At 42.5% G+C, this 17,175-nt stretch overlaps 1 protein-coding gene across 14 annotated transcripts in view; it reads right to left on the bottom strand.

Moving 5' to 3' along the window:
• PTPRT (protein tyrosine phosphatase, receptor type T) overlaps positions 1-17,175 on the bottom strand; it is a 459,737-nt gene that overhangs the window by 144,521 nt on the left and 298,041 nt on the right. For all 14 annotated transcript variants that reach the window (XR_003528091.1, XM_027645791.1, XM_027645792.1 and 11 more), the window contains exons 8-9: positions 11,306-11,602; positions 8,839-8,948 (exon numbers count right to left, since the gene is read on the bottom strand). Coding sequence is in view for 13 of the 14 variants with exons in the window: in XM_027645791.1 (XP_027501592.1) it covers positions 8,839-8,948; positions 11,306-11,602 (407 nt within the window). In the remaining variant the exon portion in view is untranslated. The remainder of the gene's footprint in view (positions 1-8,838; positions 8,949-11,305; positions 11,603-17,175) is intronic.

Genomic DNA, 17,175 nt, shown 5'->3' with positions numbered 1-17,175 from the left:
CTGTAGCTGAGAATTGTAAGATGGTGTATTCTTAGTCACTTAAGATATCCATTTGTGTCTTCTATAAATCAGCTCTCTGCTTCACAGAGTGGTTTTGGCTGGAATAGACCTTAAAGATCATCTTGTTTCAACCCCCTGCCATGGGCAGGAACACTTTCCACTAGACCAGGTTGCTCCAAGCCCTGTCCAAGCTCACCCTAAGTCACTTTTCAAAATTTCAGACAAAAGCAGGTGAATCAAAAACCAAAGCAAGTTGTTCTCCCTGTGCTGAAGCTCATCAGCTGCCAGGAGCCTCCTGAAAGCCTTCCCACCCTCACTGCCAGTGACACCCCGTGGAGAGCAGAGCTCAGGAGAAACAGCAGTGAACAGGGAGGGCAAAAGGAGAAGGAAAAGGGAGGCAAGGGACTCTAAGTGACAGAAATTGGCTAAATCAGGAAACTAAACCCAAAGCCATCCTGCCCACTGGGTGGCAGGATCACAGAGACTGGCTCTAACACACACACACAAAGGGTAGCAATGAGCTTAATATCCCAAAAGGAACCATACATATTATATGTATCTATACCCTTTTATAAAGTTATTTATTTATTTACCCTTATTTTATAAGGGTATTTAATTATTTGGTTTATGGATGCCCTTTTCATAACCCTTTTAAAGGCAATGCAAAGATCACCTTGACTGGTTTTTCCCCTCCTCAGCTGCACCCATTAAAAGGACAGAGACACCACCACATCTTACATATTTGCTCATATATGTATATATATATAATAATTCAATCTTATATATTTGCTAAATTAAATGATACTGAAGATAAAACAGATGCCAAAAAATAATCTAGGAAAGAAGTGCAAACGTGTATCTGCAATTTGCTTTCAACTTAGCAAACTACTACATTTTGGCAAGCAAAATACTATAAGATCTGAATACAGAGCTGTTTAAAAGCATCATATTATTGTAACTGCACAGGTACAACAGCACATGAAAAGATTAAATTGAAGAAATGGGATTAAGAATTAGCAATACAGAGAAACAGCATGTCTTGGAGAAGAAAGAAAGATAGACCAAAATTGTTATTTTTTTTTCTGCAAAAGAAAAGAAAACATCAGAAAGCAGAAACACAAGATGCTGACGCATCTACAAAAGCACATTTTAAATTTGAACTTCATTACAAGAAAGAATAAGTTGTTGTTTTTTTTTCCCCCAGTTCTTATAATTTAGTTTAGCATAGAAAGAACACATGCACGCTAAAATAATTCAGTTCCTTCCTTAAAGAAAAAAAAGAAAAGTGTTGTTGTAGCCAAAATCTTCTCATTTGCAAGGGATTTATATCACTGCAAGTCTATTGGCTTCAAAAGAACAATAAAAAGGTAATCAAAGAAATTGTTGTGCTCAAGGGACCGTATTATGCTTTTATTTCTGAAAAGCTTGATCGAGCAAATTTTTTTTAAACAGTGGATTCATTCTATTTATAACACAAGTATCTACTTACCTGGAGGTTGTTCATACATTTTAAAAACCCTGACACCTGAGTTTCTCAAAAAAACCCTCTCATTTTCTCCCCAAGCTGTTACTGGAAACCATAGGATTTAAAAGAGCATCATTACCAACTGCTCCCAAGTTAAGTATATCTCGCAAGTAACAGCCAGTGAGCAACACACAATTAACAATCCTGTATAATTTAAGAAGTTTGTTCAAAAAGCTCTTTGAGGTGTTTATTCTGAAAAGCATCTCTAATTAGGAAAGCATTTAAACATTTCCTGAGTTTAAGGCTGTGTCAGAGTAACTGGGAGGGAGAGTTAGAGTAACAGGATGGAGAGAACAACAGCAATAAGGTGTTTCCAACCCTTTCCAACAGGGTGTAACACCTGAGTAAGGAGGATCCTGCCTCTGGAGCATCCTCCTTGCTGCTGCCCTGCTCAGCTGGAGGAGCAGGAGCTGAGCCATCCCCCCAGGCAGAGCACAGCCTGATTCCTGTCACCTCCCCACAACAGCCTTAAAATTGAAACTTCAACTGGCTTCTGTCCTGCCGAGGCATTTTTTGTTTTCAAACATGATGGGGAAGGAAAGTCATCCTGCTCCACCACAACAACAGCTGCATTTGTTGCCTTCTGTATTATTGCACACAAGTAAGTCAGGCTTTTCTTGCAGCCTCACAGGAGGCACCACCTGTGTGTGTCAGGGGGGTCACTCAAGCACATACTTCAATTCTAGTGCTGACAGGGAGCTTATAAACCATATTACTTTATAAAACAGGGTGGGGAAAGAGCTCTCCATGGGATGCTGCTGGTTAGAAAAAAAAAAAAAAAATCCGTATTTCCTGTGACCCTGTGATCCTCAAATACCACAGGAAAGCTGTCTCACCAAGCCGTGCCTCGTCTCAGAATCAGAGCAGAACCCGTGGCTGACACGACATCCCAACCCGCTCAGCAATGCTCAGATTTATTGTCCTCCTCAATTGCCAAGAAATGATAATAAATCAGTGCAATCAGCACGTTCATCTCCCACATTCTGGCCCGAATCCTGATTAAGTGGAGCCCAGAACATTGGCAGCATCAACCAACCTGCTCACCAAGTGCTCAGTAAATACTCCAGTCAGCAAGCATATAACAAACCATTTCTCCTCAGCCAGCCCAGTTCTCTTCCAGGGCAATTCTGTGCTAAGAGCCATTAAGTGTAAGACTAATTTAGCTGAGGGGCTGTGCACAGCTTCCCTCACATGTCACTGAAAGGGTGACACAGCCCACTGCAGAGCTGACAGAGCTTCAAACTTAAACAGATGATACGTGGCCCTACACTTTCATTGCTAGTTTAGATTATTAAAGAACTCTAATTCAATATAGTCCAGATCAGTAAAACCCTTATTCTTCACGTAATTGACTTTCATGGACTGTGGACAAACAATATAGTGCAGCAGCAGGCACTGTATAAATCCAGTGTCAGAGGAAAACAGAGTTAGTGCTGCAGGTGAATCATTTCCAGTGGCATCAGACCGCACTGGCAAATGCCCCTACAGATGAGTGATGGAGCTATGACCCAACAGACCATCTTTAATTGATCACTTCCTGGGGTTTGAGCACTAAGCAGCATCTCCTTCAGCCAGCTGTGTGTGGCAGGGCCGTCCTTCAGCACACACACCGAGCTGAAGTGAGAGAGCTCCATCCCAGGAGGATCCTGCATCCACAGAATGCAATTGAGAAGCTGTAACATGATTGATTTTCATGGGAACATTCAAAACCACTCCTCACCGAAGGCAATTTCCGAGAATTGTCATCTTTCCACTATTTCGACTGTGGGGCTTTATATAAATTGGCCACAAGATTTTGTCGTCTTTGCTTTGCTTCTTGTGGGAGCCATTTTTCACTCTTGGTAACCAAAAAAAAAACCAACAACCTAAGAGCTGCTTTTAAATAAACAAACAAATGACTAAGCCAAGTTGAGCTCCCAACCCTTTCAGCTTTCTTCCAGGAAACCTTTTTTTTTTTTTTGCAAAGCCTTTTAGCAGGAAAGATTTTATCCTAGAGATGTCAGGTTTCCTGAATAGCATAGGGAAGGGCTATGAATAAAAATGCACACATATCCATGCAGCAAGGAGCTATCACACCAGATAATCCTGCTTTGTGTTACAATAAGTATGCATTTCCAGGGGTCAAAGGTGGAAGAAATTTGTTTCTACCCTCTTGTAAATGCAGGCAGTGCATCCCACAAATATTGACCTTATGCAGGACCCTCTAAAGAGGCAGTTTGCATGTAACAACCTCTCCTGCAGGGAAAAAGTGAGTGAGGTGATGGAGAAGAAATGGCATATTGGCAACTGGAGAGATGAAGAAGGGCAGGCTGCAATTTTACATGGTAACTAAGAGGATCTGTAGCCTCTGAAGTGCAATTTAAACTCAAATCCGCTGGGATTAGAGGTACTAGGCTCCAAGCATCCCATTAAAGAGCTGAAATTGTGTATGAAAGTCCCTTGTATTATTATTCCTGGCATCTAAATAGGGATTTACAGCATTTCAGAAACGGTGACTGAGAGAACCAGCTGGTTACAAGCTGCAAATGCATCCTCATTTTTCCCAACAACCATGTGCAACCTGCCTGGGATTTAACAATCCTAAAGAGGAGGGCATAAGTGATTACAACACTGCACCTTACAACGTTTAAAAAGTCAGCTCATTGTTTCACCACTGCCTTTAACAGGGCTCACTGAAAGGACTCAACAGTCTGAGAGTCATTTTTCCAGCCAAGGTGCTGAATATTAGGGATTAAATGCTGTTATGTAACAATGCCTTCCACAACTGATGTGGCAAATATTTCAGACAGGAGTGTTAGGTGGGTTTTATTTTTCCTCTTCCTGTTTAATGGTAAAATATTCTAGAAAGGGACAATTCCAAAAAATAGATTACACTCCAAAAAAAATAATGTATTTACAAAGGCAAAAGCCAACATTACTGAGTGCACCTCTAAGCTTTCAGCTGCCCAAAGGAACAGCAAAATGCAGATATAAATAAGTTTTCATTACTTACATATTCAAGATGCAAGTTAGCACAAAATATCTGGGCCCACAGAAATATCTGAAGCACTTCAATTTGCATTATGAAACAAATATTTGAGACATTTAATCTAAAAGCAGAATTTAAGTGCCAAAGATGGCCCATGACCTTAGATTGCTCACTCTTGCAGCCCAGTGACAGCATCAGTCTTTCTGCTGCTTGATAATGGTTTGACTTTACAAACAACTGGGGGGGGAAAAGAAAATGTTCTCTGCAAGTCCTTGTGCACAAAGGCTTTAAAGCTGAACTCCCACACAGTGTGAGCACAACGAGCAGCACTTGGTTATGAGGGATTTTAAAGCAGAGCAGCTTTTTAGAACTGGTTAAAAAAAATAAACAAATAAAAAATTCACCAAGTTGCGACACTTTCAGTCTGCCAGGAGATGACTGTGGGACAGGATTCCTACGACATTATTAGACTGTGCCACTCACAGCTCGCTGCCAGAGACAGCTGTAACAGTGCCTCTTTCATGATCATCACGTGCACAACCACCTCTGGGGAGCATTTTACCCAACCCAAGGTGCCAGCAAAGCCCCTCTCTGCTGTTCAGCTGCGTTTGGGAGCACAGACTGATGGACCTGTCTCATGTAAGTACCCACACACCTTGAGGCTACCTGGGGACTTCAGGAAAGCTTAAAAGCTCTACCTCTGTCACACAGCTTATTTCCACCAGCAGCCTGTGCATCTCCCCACTGGTTTTCCTGACAGGACAGCCCAACTGACACCTCCTAACTCACCACACACTTGTGTTATTAACACCTTTTCTGGGTTCCCCACCACCCCAGAGCAATTTGTACATCACTTTCTACATAGCTCATATCCTAACCTTTCCAACATAGTGATTAACTGACTTGCAATTCCTGGAGTTTTCCCAGTTGCCTTGAACAAGAGGTTTCTGCTCCCTGGAAACAGACTGTAATTATATACTGATTTGGGGATCTAGAAGGTTCCTTTGTTTAACACTCCAGCTGTGACTGTACCCAGTGAAACAATGAATTCTCCAGCTGAACTCAGGGAGGGGTTAAACCAGTTTTAAGTGCAATGCTATTTCTCTATAAAAAGGCATTTTGAAGGATAAGTATCAATCAGAAGAGACTTGCAGAAGTCAAAAAGGTTCATTAAGGTCCTTCCATTTGGCTCAGGCTCTTTAGAAGTATTCAGTTAGTGCAAAATTAGTGCTTCTGGATGGTAAACAACCTGTGCTGAACCCCAGCCCAGCTGGTACACGAGCAGTGGGAATGCAAACTGCAGTGGCAATTTGGGTGATGTGGACATCTCTCTGGCAGGGAGCTGCAGGAATGATTAGGGACCTGACAACAAAACTGGTCCCAAAAAAAAGCCAGTGGGATTTAAGTATAGACAATGTGATTATATGGAAGCATTTTAGAAGCTTACAACGAATTTTTTTAACAGGACTAGAGAGAAAATACAATATCCAGATAAGCCAAATCAGATCTTGATGGTGAGGAGGGAACTATTATTTAGGAGGAGAAGGAGATGGGTTTTTGTTTCTATTAGGAGGGTTTATGCCCAGGGTAGTTTGAGAGACCATCACTTGCATGAGACCTCCATGTGACTCTAGGCAGGTACTCCCACATTACCTCAAATTCATAAAGTGATATTAATAAGTACTTTGCAGGGAATTTTTCTCTAATAAATGTTGATAGGCTTTTGGGTTTGTCTCTTTCTAATAACAGTGACACAATTTCAGAGCTTCCAGAGAGCTGCAAATTCATCAGCACATCCCTGAGTCTCCCAGGACAGAGCAGCAGTGCCAGTGCTGGCTTCAGGATCTGTGCTCCCTGTGAGAGGGAGCTCTTCTTAAAGCCTTCTGTTCTTCCCTGGATCAGAACTGGGCCATGGGAAAGAACTGAAAACCTACCAGAGATTAACCACCAGCCCTTCTCTGCATCTTGAACCAGCAGGGCAGCTGAACTCTGTTAAAGCAGCCTAAGCCACAGTGATACTGAAAAAGGCTGAGCCCTGTCTAATAAAAATGAGGTTGATCAGACAAGGAGTTTGTGATGCCACCTCATGACTTCTCTGCTGCCTGCAAGTGTAGTGCACCATCAACAGTGTGCAGGTTCCATCTGCACAGATCCCCATGTTCCAAAGGGAGACAACTCCCCTGAGAATGCCCTGCCCATCTCTCCAGTTATGTGTAACTGCCCTCCTGTATTTTCATCTCCAGCTGATGAACTTGTCTCAGGGTGCCAGGGAGAATGGGAAGGTTCTCTGTGAATGTTCACATGTAAGAAGGGAGAGGAAAGGAAAAAAAAATTCATTCATGACAACCTTCAGGCACTCTGCTTCTCCTGGTGTTTCCGACACTTGGATTTTTATCCTTCTGGACATGAGGCAGAAGAGGAAAAGGAGGAAGAGTTTGAATTCACCTTGACTTCTCTTTGTCTCCAGCTGCCAAATATGCACAGAGCCATTATCAGAAAAGAAAGATTTGTTTGTGCCTCTGCTGAGACTTGAGCAATGATATGACTTGAGGGGCACAGGCACTGTCATGATGCATCACAACCCTGGAGGCATTAAAGTGTCTCTGTGCAGCTGCTCAGCCAGAAAAGCTACTCAGATTGCTCAAGTCTTTTCAATGAGCTGAGCCCAAGGCAATATTTTCGTAAGAAACTGCTTCTTTAAAAATTAAAAGGAGTTATTTTTACATCATTTGCATCATTTGACTTGGGTTATTTTCAATGTGTTCTATGATAGGTCACCTGTGTTGCCAGAAAAAACTCGCAACTAGTTCCATTCAGATTAATTCCCTTAAAACACTGACAGCTTTATTGCCTAATTCCTTGCACAGACACCTTCAAAAACCATGAAATTACAAGGGTTAGTTCTATTTTAGTACTGACATGTGCAGGTGACATGCAACCTGCACACATTTCCAGGAATGTCTCAACAGCGACCAACAAAAAATGACTCTGTGCTTAGTCATGGATTCCAGCCTGGCTGAAATGACCCAAAATTAGGAGGATGAGCTTGGATTCATCTATTTAGTGTTGCCATATCAAACCCAGTCACCCTTTGTGAGCCAGCTGGAGACATGACCTGAAAGTGCAGTTCCACTTAAGCCCAGGAGAAAGTTGCTTTCTCTTGTTCATTCTGTAGTGTAAGAGCTCGTTGATGTGAAACCTGCTTGATTTTTTCCATTTTTCCACCCCTGTGAGAGACAGTGTTAGGAAGGACATCTAAGAGGGACATGTTCTGAACTGAGAAGCTGGATAGGAAAAGGGAAGGAGCAGAACCTCCCTAGTGAGGGCAGAGTTGCTTCGTGCAGCTGTGCCTTGTTGCAAAATAAAGTCTGTACACAAACCCAGCATAAAAGAGGAAGCCAAAAAAAAAAAAAAAAAGGGAGTTTTTGCCCCTCTGTGTCAGAAAATGCTGCATGAGCCCATAGTGAGGGTTTTTACATCACTGTAAAAGCGAAATTTTGTTTCACTTCTGATCTTACAACGGTAAATGCTGAGCCATGAAGCGCCACATGCTCAGCCAGCACTGCTGCAACACTTTCTGCTACTTAATCAAAGTGCCTTTACCTTCTCTTGTAGGACTGTCTCTCATTTCACAGGACCCTCCAAAGCAGTCCCTCCTTTTCCACATATTTGGTTTTACCCCACATGAGGCATTGTATCACCAGAACCACAGGACAGCAGGAACACTTCCTTACCTTAACAAGCACCATCCCCTCTGATCCACTCTAGAATCACATTGAATTGTTTTTTTTTTTCTCATCTAGCACAGGATGGTCAGTGATCATCCTATAACCTGCTGTGCATTTTGTTTGGCATCAGGGAAATGGCTGGGCTGGACAAATGTATCATTGAAAGGTTCAATAAGAACACCTCAGATAAGACTTAATGGTTATATTCTGCTGAGATTGCCAGGAAGTGTTATGACTACTGGAAAGGCAAAGAGGGATTAGTTACAATATTTAGATACAAAACCTAACAGTGTTTTATACCTCAAGAAAAGAAGAAAAGGAAATAAAACACACCTTGGAGCTACTGCAGAAGGAAAAAGGGCAGGAACTGAACACCTGAGACATGGGGGATGTGTGGCTCTCATTCTGCCACAAATATTGGAAAGAAATCTTTTCTCTCTCTCTTAAACTGGGAAACTTTTTCAGTGGTAGCAGCAGACTATCTTGAAGATTCTTATCTATTTTAATCAGGCTTCTTTTAGCACCTGCTGAAATCTCTGAGAGCTCAGGATTGGCTTAAACACACATGAAAAAGGCCCCATGGAACATATTCCTTGACAACAATCTGTTCTCCTCACCTCATAGAGTGTAATGATGCCATTTGTCTCATTTGGAGGCTTCCACTGCACATAGATCTTCTCTTCAAAAGGTCCTCCCTGGATGGATTCCAAGGGAACAGGTCCAGGAACTGCAGGGGGGAAAAAAAGCCCAACAAACTGTCTTAAAAACTACCCCCAGCTCCAGCTGCACACACATGAGAAGACACCAAAAGGCCACCAGACAGGAAGCTCAGAGTTAAAAATAAATAAATAAAATTAAAAATTAAAATCCATCAAAGCACTAGTACTATCAAAGCCTTACTTCTCCACTTTTGGTTCAAACAAGGATACTCTAACATAACCACTAAGTGATAAATAAAATTAGAATCCGCGAAAATATGGAGCTAATTTCAGTATGGTTTTATTTCAGTACAGCAGAGCAGCAGCAGGGAATTTAATTTGTCCTTCTCTGCCCAAAGCTCTCTCCACCTAAACAGCCAAACTGCACCTTGGCATAGGGATGCTGCTGGGCTACACACCTTTATCAATGTGAGAGACTGATTTGCTTAGCAAAGTAACAATGGAAGATTTATATTTCATTATGGCTACAAGGCCAGCTAAAAAAATCCACCTACTCAAGCAAAATTTTAATGCTGTGAAAGACAACTAACTAAATGCACTCCCAAGCCTGTCTGATAAAACCCTGCTCATTTTTCTGAAATATATGCCATCCTTTCATGTCCCCCCCATGTGATATATTGGGCTGGAAGAGCCACTTTCAGTTGAGAGAAACTTAGGACAGCAACTTCTTACAGCTCAGGCTGAGGAAAAACTTGTATTTTACATGTTGGACAGGAGGGAGGCTGGTAGTGCATGAGAGTCTGAAACAGCTCAGATGGGATAACAACACTGAAACACTTCATCACGTCAGTTCTTCCAGAAAACTTTTCTTTTATATCAAGAACACAAGAGTTCACACTCAATTAATTCTGCTTCTGAGATCTATATAAAATATGATGTCCAGAAGATCAATATTAAGAAAAGCTACGCTCTGGAAAGGAAGGTATTATAGTCCTTTTGGGACATCTTCTTCCTTGTGAAGGCACAAGAAAAAAAAAAATCAACAAATGCCAGGATTACATTTGCCCACATGACAAAGAAAGCTGCTGGGTGGTTGTTGGGTAGTTCAGAACACAGAGAATTAAACCTTTGGTAACTGCTCAGGCTGATGTTTATCACACTCAAGCACTTCAAGGATCCTTGTCTTTTCAAGAACATGGTTGTGAAATAGAAATTATTCACCCCTACAAGTTCTGCTTGCATGAGACACACGCTGCCCAGAGAAGACATTTATAATCCTGTGGGACAGAGGGTTATGTTTATGAGAAATAAAAATACAATTGTTATAGGTGTATCGTGAAGTTGTAAGATATCCAAGTTCAAAAATACTGGACTTGAGTGTCAGGGTCTTTTTCGGACAGATAAGGGAAATGCAAGAGTTCTTAAAATCTTTTGGGGCCCAAAGGAGTTCTCTCTCTTTGGGCTAAGAACAAAGGAACATCCATCATCCTTGTCAGGGGATGCCTTGCAGCCAATCAGAGTAAAAGGAAGAAACCTTTTTAGGTAAAAAAGAATATATTAAACTTATCCAAAATAGGTTGGGATTTTGTAAAACGATAAAATGAATGAGATGTAACGCCAAAGGGTCTTTCTCCCCGAAAATTTGGTGGGGGAAGGACCCGGCACGCCAAATAAATCCTTCTTTGTTCCCTGAGTTTATGCCGTCTTTCTAAAATTAAAAGAGGGATTTTTTCCCACATGTTGTTATTTACAACCTGTAAACATGAGTCCTCCCCAGGAATCAAGCAAGCAAACCCAGCCTGACTGTGGTAGTTTAGACTGGGCCTTCCTTGGTGACCAGTTTGTAACCAGGGAAGTGCTCAGATTTACCCAGTATTCCCTACGATTTTTACGTAAGCCGGGGTATAAGAAGAAAGGAGGAAAGGCCTTCATCCCTCTTTCCTTCTGGTAGTTTTGGAGGTGCAGGCTTCCCTGCTGTTGAGTCTGTCGTGTTGGGGACTGAGGCCTGGTGAGGCCTAGTGAGGCCTGGTAAGGCCTTGCGAACCTTGGGGAGGTGGAGGTTGCTGGCGATTGTTCCAGAGCGACGTTCTGTTGTCCCAAGGAGAGTAGTAAGATATTCTTTTGCTAATTCTTTTAGTTGCTAGATTTTGGGCTATTGATCGTGTATATTTTATTTTGCTTTTGTTCCCTTTTTTCCTTCCCCCTTCCCTTTCCGTTTTCCTTTTGAAGTTGTACATATATTTCAATTGTATATAAATGTAATATAAGTGTAAATATATTTAGATATATTGCTTTAGCTGCCTCTCTCTTGTTTTGGTTCTCTTGGGTTTTTTTCTCTTTTCCCTTGGTTTTGGGGGGGGAAGCTCTTGTGGTGAGGTTTGGAGACTTAGCAGGAAGCCAGCTTCAAACCACCTCACTGACTCACCATCCTCCTCGGTCTGCACCACCAGCTCCTCGCTCTCCATCTTGCCCTCGGGGTTGGACAGGGCCAACCTCAGCCTGATGGTCATGAAGGGCCGCAGACCCCGCAGGGTGTAGTGGGAGGAGGTCTGGATGAGCTCCTCCGCCTCGAACTTCTGCTGGTTGAACACGTACTGGTACTGCACGGTGAGGTTGTAGCTGTGGCAGCGGGTCACGGCGTAGCCGAAGGGCTCCCACTGCAGCGTCAGCTGCCGCGACCGAATGTCCACCACCTCCACGTTCTGGGGGCCGTGCACGGGGTCTGCGGGGCAGGAAAAGACAAAAAAAACACACCTTGATATTGAAACAAGTCAGTCATCCATTAGCATGCTTCCTTCTGTACGTCCAGAGTATCCCAGCACTCCACGGTTGGGAATGCTCTTGTCTGTGCAGTGTATGAGTGATAGGAAATGGATTTCAGAGCTACAAATGCATTCTGGTTCCAGAGTTTTCCCTGAAAATCCCCTTTCACGAGGCCCTGATTGCTGTGAAACCTCACTGAATCTGACAATGGTAATGTGATCCCATCAGGTAAGGGGTGGGAAAGTTACACTTTCTTCCTTCTTCCAAAAAAGAAAATAGCAAAAATAATAGTAGTTGAGGGTCTACTTGACAGTGCCCAAGGAGTTTGGTGAGTCCAACTCTAAGTGACACAAACATGCAGGAAATGGCCCCCAGAGAAGGAATGTACTCAAGTCTTTCAGCTTCCAATTCAGCGGTGTAGTCCCTACACCCTCCTGCTGCCCTTGAACTCGATCTGCTCAGAGACTGAAGCCCAAAAGCGCAAGAATTAAGACTAAAAACCTGACTGCTGGGCTTCCAACATCCCAGTGCTGCTGTCCCCTCATCTGTCAGACACTTGAATGTTCTGGCAGTGGGGTGTTCAAGCAGATCCTGCCACTCCTGGACTCAGTTTTCTGAGCCATCTCAACCTTGTGCCAATAAAACTTCTATCTCAGATCATCTCCACGCCTTGGTCCCACCAAAGTTTCTCTGCTCTTTATTATTCTTTCTGTAGTATCTGGCTGAGGTACACTTTGAATATTCATGTGTAGGAATCATTTTCACCTGCTGTTCCTTAATTTATTTTTAACAGCATAACTCAGATGCTCTGACTACATTCTGCCCTTTATATAAAATATAAATGCATGTACTGCTAGACATGTGGATATAAAGAATGAAGGATGAGTGAGTAAAATCAGTGTTTGAGATAAGTCAGATGGTGATAATACTACAGATGTCACAGTTTGTTTATCTGATAGTTTTTCAACTTGTACAGCTCAACTTGTATTTGCTTTTTTGCTCAATATATATCTAAGCAAGGTAATTAGAAAATACGTAATTTCACATAAAGTTTCTTGATTTATGGCACAATTCAGGGTTCTGCCCACTTCTCGTGTTCTCTCACGACTTTAACCTATGAAAGGAACATTTTCATGGGAACAAAAAAGTTGGAAGAACTCCTGACTACTAGTCACACTTATTTGAAAGATAATTCAAGTGGAAAAAAAAAAGCCTTCTAGTAATTCCTGAAAGTAAAGCACCAGCCATACTGACTTCAATCTACTCATGCAAGAGCAGAAAATACACTGCAACTGCCTACATATTCTGAATTACTGCTAAAAATCCCATAAAGACTGGCAATGGGAAAATATTCTGCATCTTTATATAGGCACACACATATGCAGACACTTTGGAAATAGGATGGATATTAAAAGACCAGGGGTCTAGAGTTAGCAAGTGGTTTAGGTTTCCACATAAATCATGTCAATCCTGTAGCATCGAGAAAATACCTCCTAAATAAGAGTATTTACTACTCTGTGTGTCAAAAAAAATGCCATTTAGAGATTAGGAAGTTCCTAGGCATAAATACACACATATATATACTTAGCATTAGGTGCTGAGCAGTCATTTACTATAAATCCACGGAATGCACATTCCTGCAGATGAATTGTGGAGATAAATGAGGTGACCAAAAGAATGGTTCTGTGAAATCTTTCCCAGATCAATCAACAGGCTCTGAAACAGCAAAGGTAAGCCCAAGACATTCCAAGATGCATCAAATAGAAAGAAAACCTAAAAAAAAAATAAGTTCCTAAGTAAAAACTACTTAAATTTTAGGTTAGAGAGAAAGAAACCAAACTGGAATTAGATCAACAAACAGAAGCTGGCCCAGGAAAGCTTTGCATTCTCTCCAGTTCCCTTCTCTCAGTTTCAATCTCCTTTTTTTCCTGAAAACTGAGACTATATAATTTTGAAAATGTTTTCCTGTTGCTACAGTGATTTTCTCTGTAGTAGAAACCATTGAAACCTCTTTTTCAAAGCTGAGATTTTGTACTGCTGTTTTTAAAGGACAGTGGTCCTACTGTCCTCTCCATTGAATTCCTTCTCCACGTCAGCTTTGTAAATATTCAGTCTCAAAAGGTCTGTAGTACCTATCCCTGGGGTTTGACTGTCTAACAACATCCATTTTTCATAATCTGTTAATGACTTGTTTTCCCAGAAAAAGTGTTTATAATTTGTCTACAATTCTCTGGTAGTGGTGAATATTTGAAACTGGACAAACATCTCCACTTCTGTATTCCTGGAATTATAGCTTTCAAATAATCCAAGAAAATGCCTGAAAATTAGTAATTTTGTACTTGGGTAGTGGCATAAAAGCTGCCAATATGGATCTCAGCTTCAACTACACAAAGCTACCCATCAAAGCAGGACAGAAACAGACTGGCCCAATTTGAGTACTTAAGAGATCAGATATAAAAAGCCATCAATGTAACCTGCATAAACTGAAGTAAAATTTTCTAATTGTCCTGAGACCTTGGGGAAAAAAGCCAAAGGAAATTCTTAAGAGCCCAGAGCAAGGAAAGAGCTGCCACCAACCTGCTGCAACGAGTCTTGAACCCACGCAAGGAAAATTGCAGCCTCTGGAATTTCTCTGTGCAAATGCACATTTTTATTTCAGCCCAGCTGAACCACTAATTACATTTTGAAAGTTCACATCAAAGTCCAGGACTGAACAGCTATTTTTCCATGCCACATCACCCACTGATGCTTTGCTACCTGTCATTACTTTGCTGGGCTGCTGTGAACACTCAGCAGCCGGGAACCTTTGTGAGCACTTGGGATTGGAAAGTCCAGAGGGGTCTGGAGTACGAGGCTGCTGAGGAGCAGCTGAGGGAGCTGGGGGGGCTCAGCCTGGAGAAAAGGAGGCTCAGGGGGGACCTTCTTGCTCTCTGCATCTCCCTGACAGGAGGGGGGAGCCAGGGTGGGGTCAGGCTCTGCTCCCAGGGAACAAGGGACAGGATAAGAGGAAATGGCCTCAAGTTGCACTGGGGAGATTTAGATGGGATATTGGGAACGTTTCTTCAGGGAAAGGGTGGTCAGGCATTGGAAAGGGCTGGCCAGAAAAGTGGTGGAGTCACCCTGCCTGGAGGCATTTAAAAGATGTGTAGATGTGGCATTTGGGGACATGGTTTAGTGATGGGTTTGGGGACATGGTTTAGTGATGGGTTTGGACTTGATGATCTTAGAGGCCTTGTCCAACCTAAATTATTCAATGATTCCAAGTGGCCTGAATGAAGCAAACCCTCCCAGTGATCCTTCAGTGGTACCCTGTGTCCTCAGTCCAGGTAAGGAGACACTGTTGGCCCAACAGTGACGTGCAATGTTCAGACACTGCTTATTCTGCCATCCAAATTTCACAGAAAAGTTGACTTTTAGGGCTGGTTTTGCTCTTACCTTACTGAGTGTCACAAAGCTCATTTTGTTCACTGGTGTCCTCATGCCCCAGGTGAGGTGTAGAGAGGAAAAGGTTGATTTAGATTATCAATACCAATTGTCATGGCTTTGTACCCCTCCACCAGGAGAAGAGAGAGCAAAGGAAGCCGTGGTGACACGCTGGGGTTTGAACACAGAGCTCAAGAGGAGGGAACTTAAATACAGACAATCAGCTGCTGCCCCCGGGTTAAATACCTGCTGCAGGAGCCTAATTGCAAGAGATTGCTGCTGTCAGTAAAGACATGACAGGAGTGGAAGGTTTCTGTACTCATCTGGGGCCCTGTGCCCGTGTCTCCTGATCCTCTGGAGAGCAAGAGGCAGAGTTTATTAGCAGTGCAGGTGTCCACTGATTAAATTCTGTTACCCAGCAGCAGGTTACAAGGGCTGAGAATGCACAAAGGGAAGAAAAATGAGCGTGACAAGAGCAGTAGCTTCCTGTGAATCCTGAGTTGATGTTTTCTGATACAGAAAGAGAAAGAAAAGAGGTCTAAATATGATTTGTGCCTTCCCCCAGCACACCCATACCAGAGCTCACCAGCCAGTCACTTCAACCAGTGCAGGCCAACCAGCATCTGGGCACCCCAGTGATGTCCCCAGCCCCTCCTCCAGGCACACTGAGTTAGGTAAGGCCACCAAATCTTGTGCTCTCCCAACTACCAGCACGGTAGAGCCTCTCTCTGTAGCCCAGAAAAATATTTAAATTCATTTCCACTTACAAAATATAAATCTGGCAGGATCACAGAATGGTGGAGAACTGCACAGAATATTTCACTCTCACAATAAATTTGAACAGTGGCCACTTTTCAAGCAACAGCAACAAAACTCTTATCACAGAATCACTGAAAGGTCCCAGCTTGGGTTGGCAGGGACCTTAAAGTTCAGCTTGTTCCTCCCCCTGCCATGGGCAGGGACACCTTCCACTAGACCAGCTTGCTCCAAGCCCTGTCCAACCTGGCCTTGAATCAACAGTTAGGAGGTTTCCTTTGTGTTTTTCAAAGACATTGTTCTTCATCTACAGGTGAAAAACCAACAGAAATGTGTCCAGCAATGATTTTACACTAGATAAAAGCTGAAGCCTTCTCCTTCTCCCTTTTACTCACTCCCTCTTCCTCCTTAAATTTCCACAGGACGAAACAAGTCTAGGGAAACACATCTACTATCAAAAAATATAGCAAGACATACCGAGCAAAACCATTTAAGTGGTTTGCCTTAAATGCAAAATTAAGTGTGATGGTTGAGGGGAAAACAAGCGACTCTACAGCCTGTGCTGTTCATCTCTGCCAAGAGATCCTGACAGATGCATTGTCCCATAAACACCTCCTGTATCCATGTCCTATGCATGGACACTTCTGAATGATGGACAACTCTGGCCATCCCTGAAGTGCAGCATAGCTTTGTGTGACAGTTTCTCTGCTGAGCGTCACAGCTGCTGCCCATCACATTTTAATGCCTCTGAGCCCAAATGTGGCATAAATACTATAAATACCTTTTCAGACATGGCAGATAAAAACACTGATTAAACAGAGTTCACCAGTCTTTCAGTACTAGGAAAGTGTTTCAGCTTTGCCCTTTTCTGCAGAAAGAGCATCTCCCTAATATTTGGGTTTAATTTTTGCTTTCTTTTAAACCACTTCAGATATTCTCACTGGTCCAAAACACTGTGCAGACAGAGCTGAAAGCAGGCTATTATACAGAAAGGGATGTTCTGAGAGAAGACTTGCAACAGAGACAAGAGAAAAAAGGAGTGAGACTGATACAATAAAATCACCACAGAACAACCAACCCTGTTTGTGAGATGCCAACAATCAACCAAAGCCCAAACCATGTACAAAGGAAAAGGTGTCCTTAGAGCTGGTGAACTAAACCAGGCTATTTTAGGGCATTCTCTGAGCACTGGAGAAGAAGGAGTTCTGCCACACAGATGAATCTATTATAAAAGAAATGTGAATTAAGTTAGATAATGGACTGTGTGCTGAGATAAGCCAGGAACTGAGCTCTCTCAACAGTTAACACCATGGGTTTAGTTCAGTTCACAGCACATCACCTTCACTTTTTGAT

Source organism: Corapipo altera, unplaced genomic scaffold (assembly GCF_003945725.1).
Source record: "Corapipo altera isolate COAL_440 unplaced genomic scaffold, ASM394572v1 64, whole genome shotgun sequence".
Taxonomy (NCBI): Eukaryota; Metazoa; Chordata; class Aves; order Passeriformes; family Pipridae; genus Corapipo; species Corapipo altera.
This window is presented reverse-complemented; position numbering and strand designations above follow the sequence as displayed.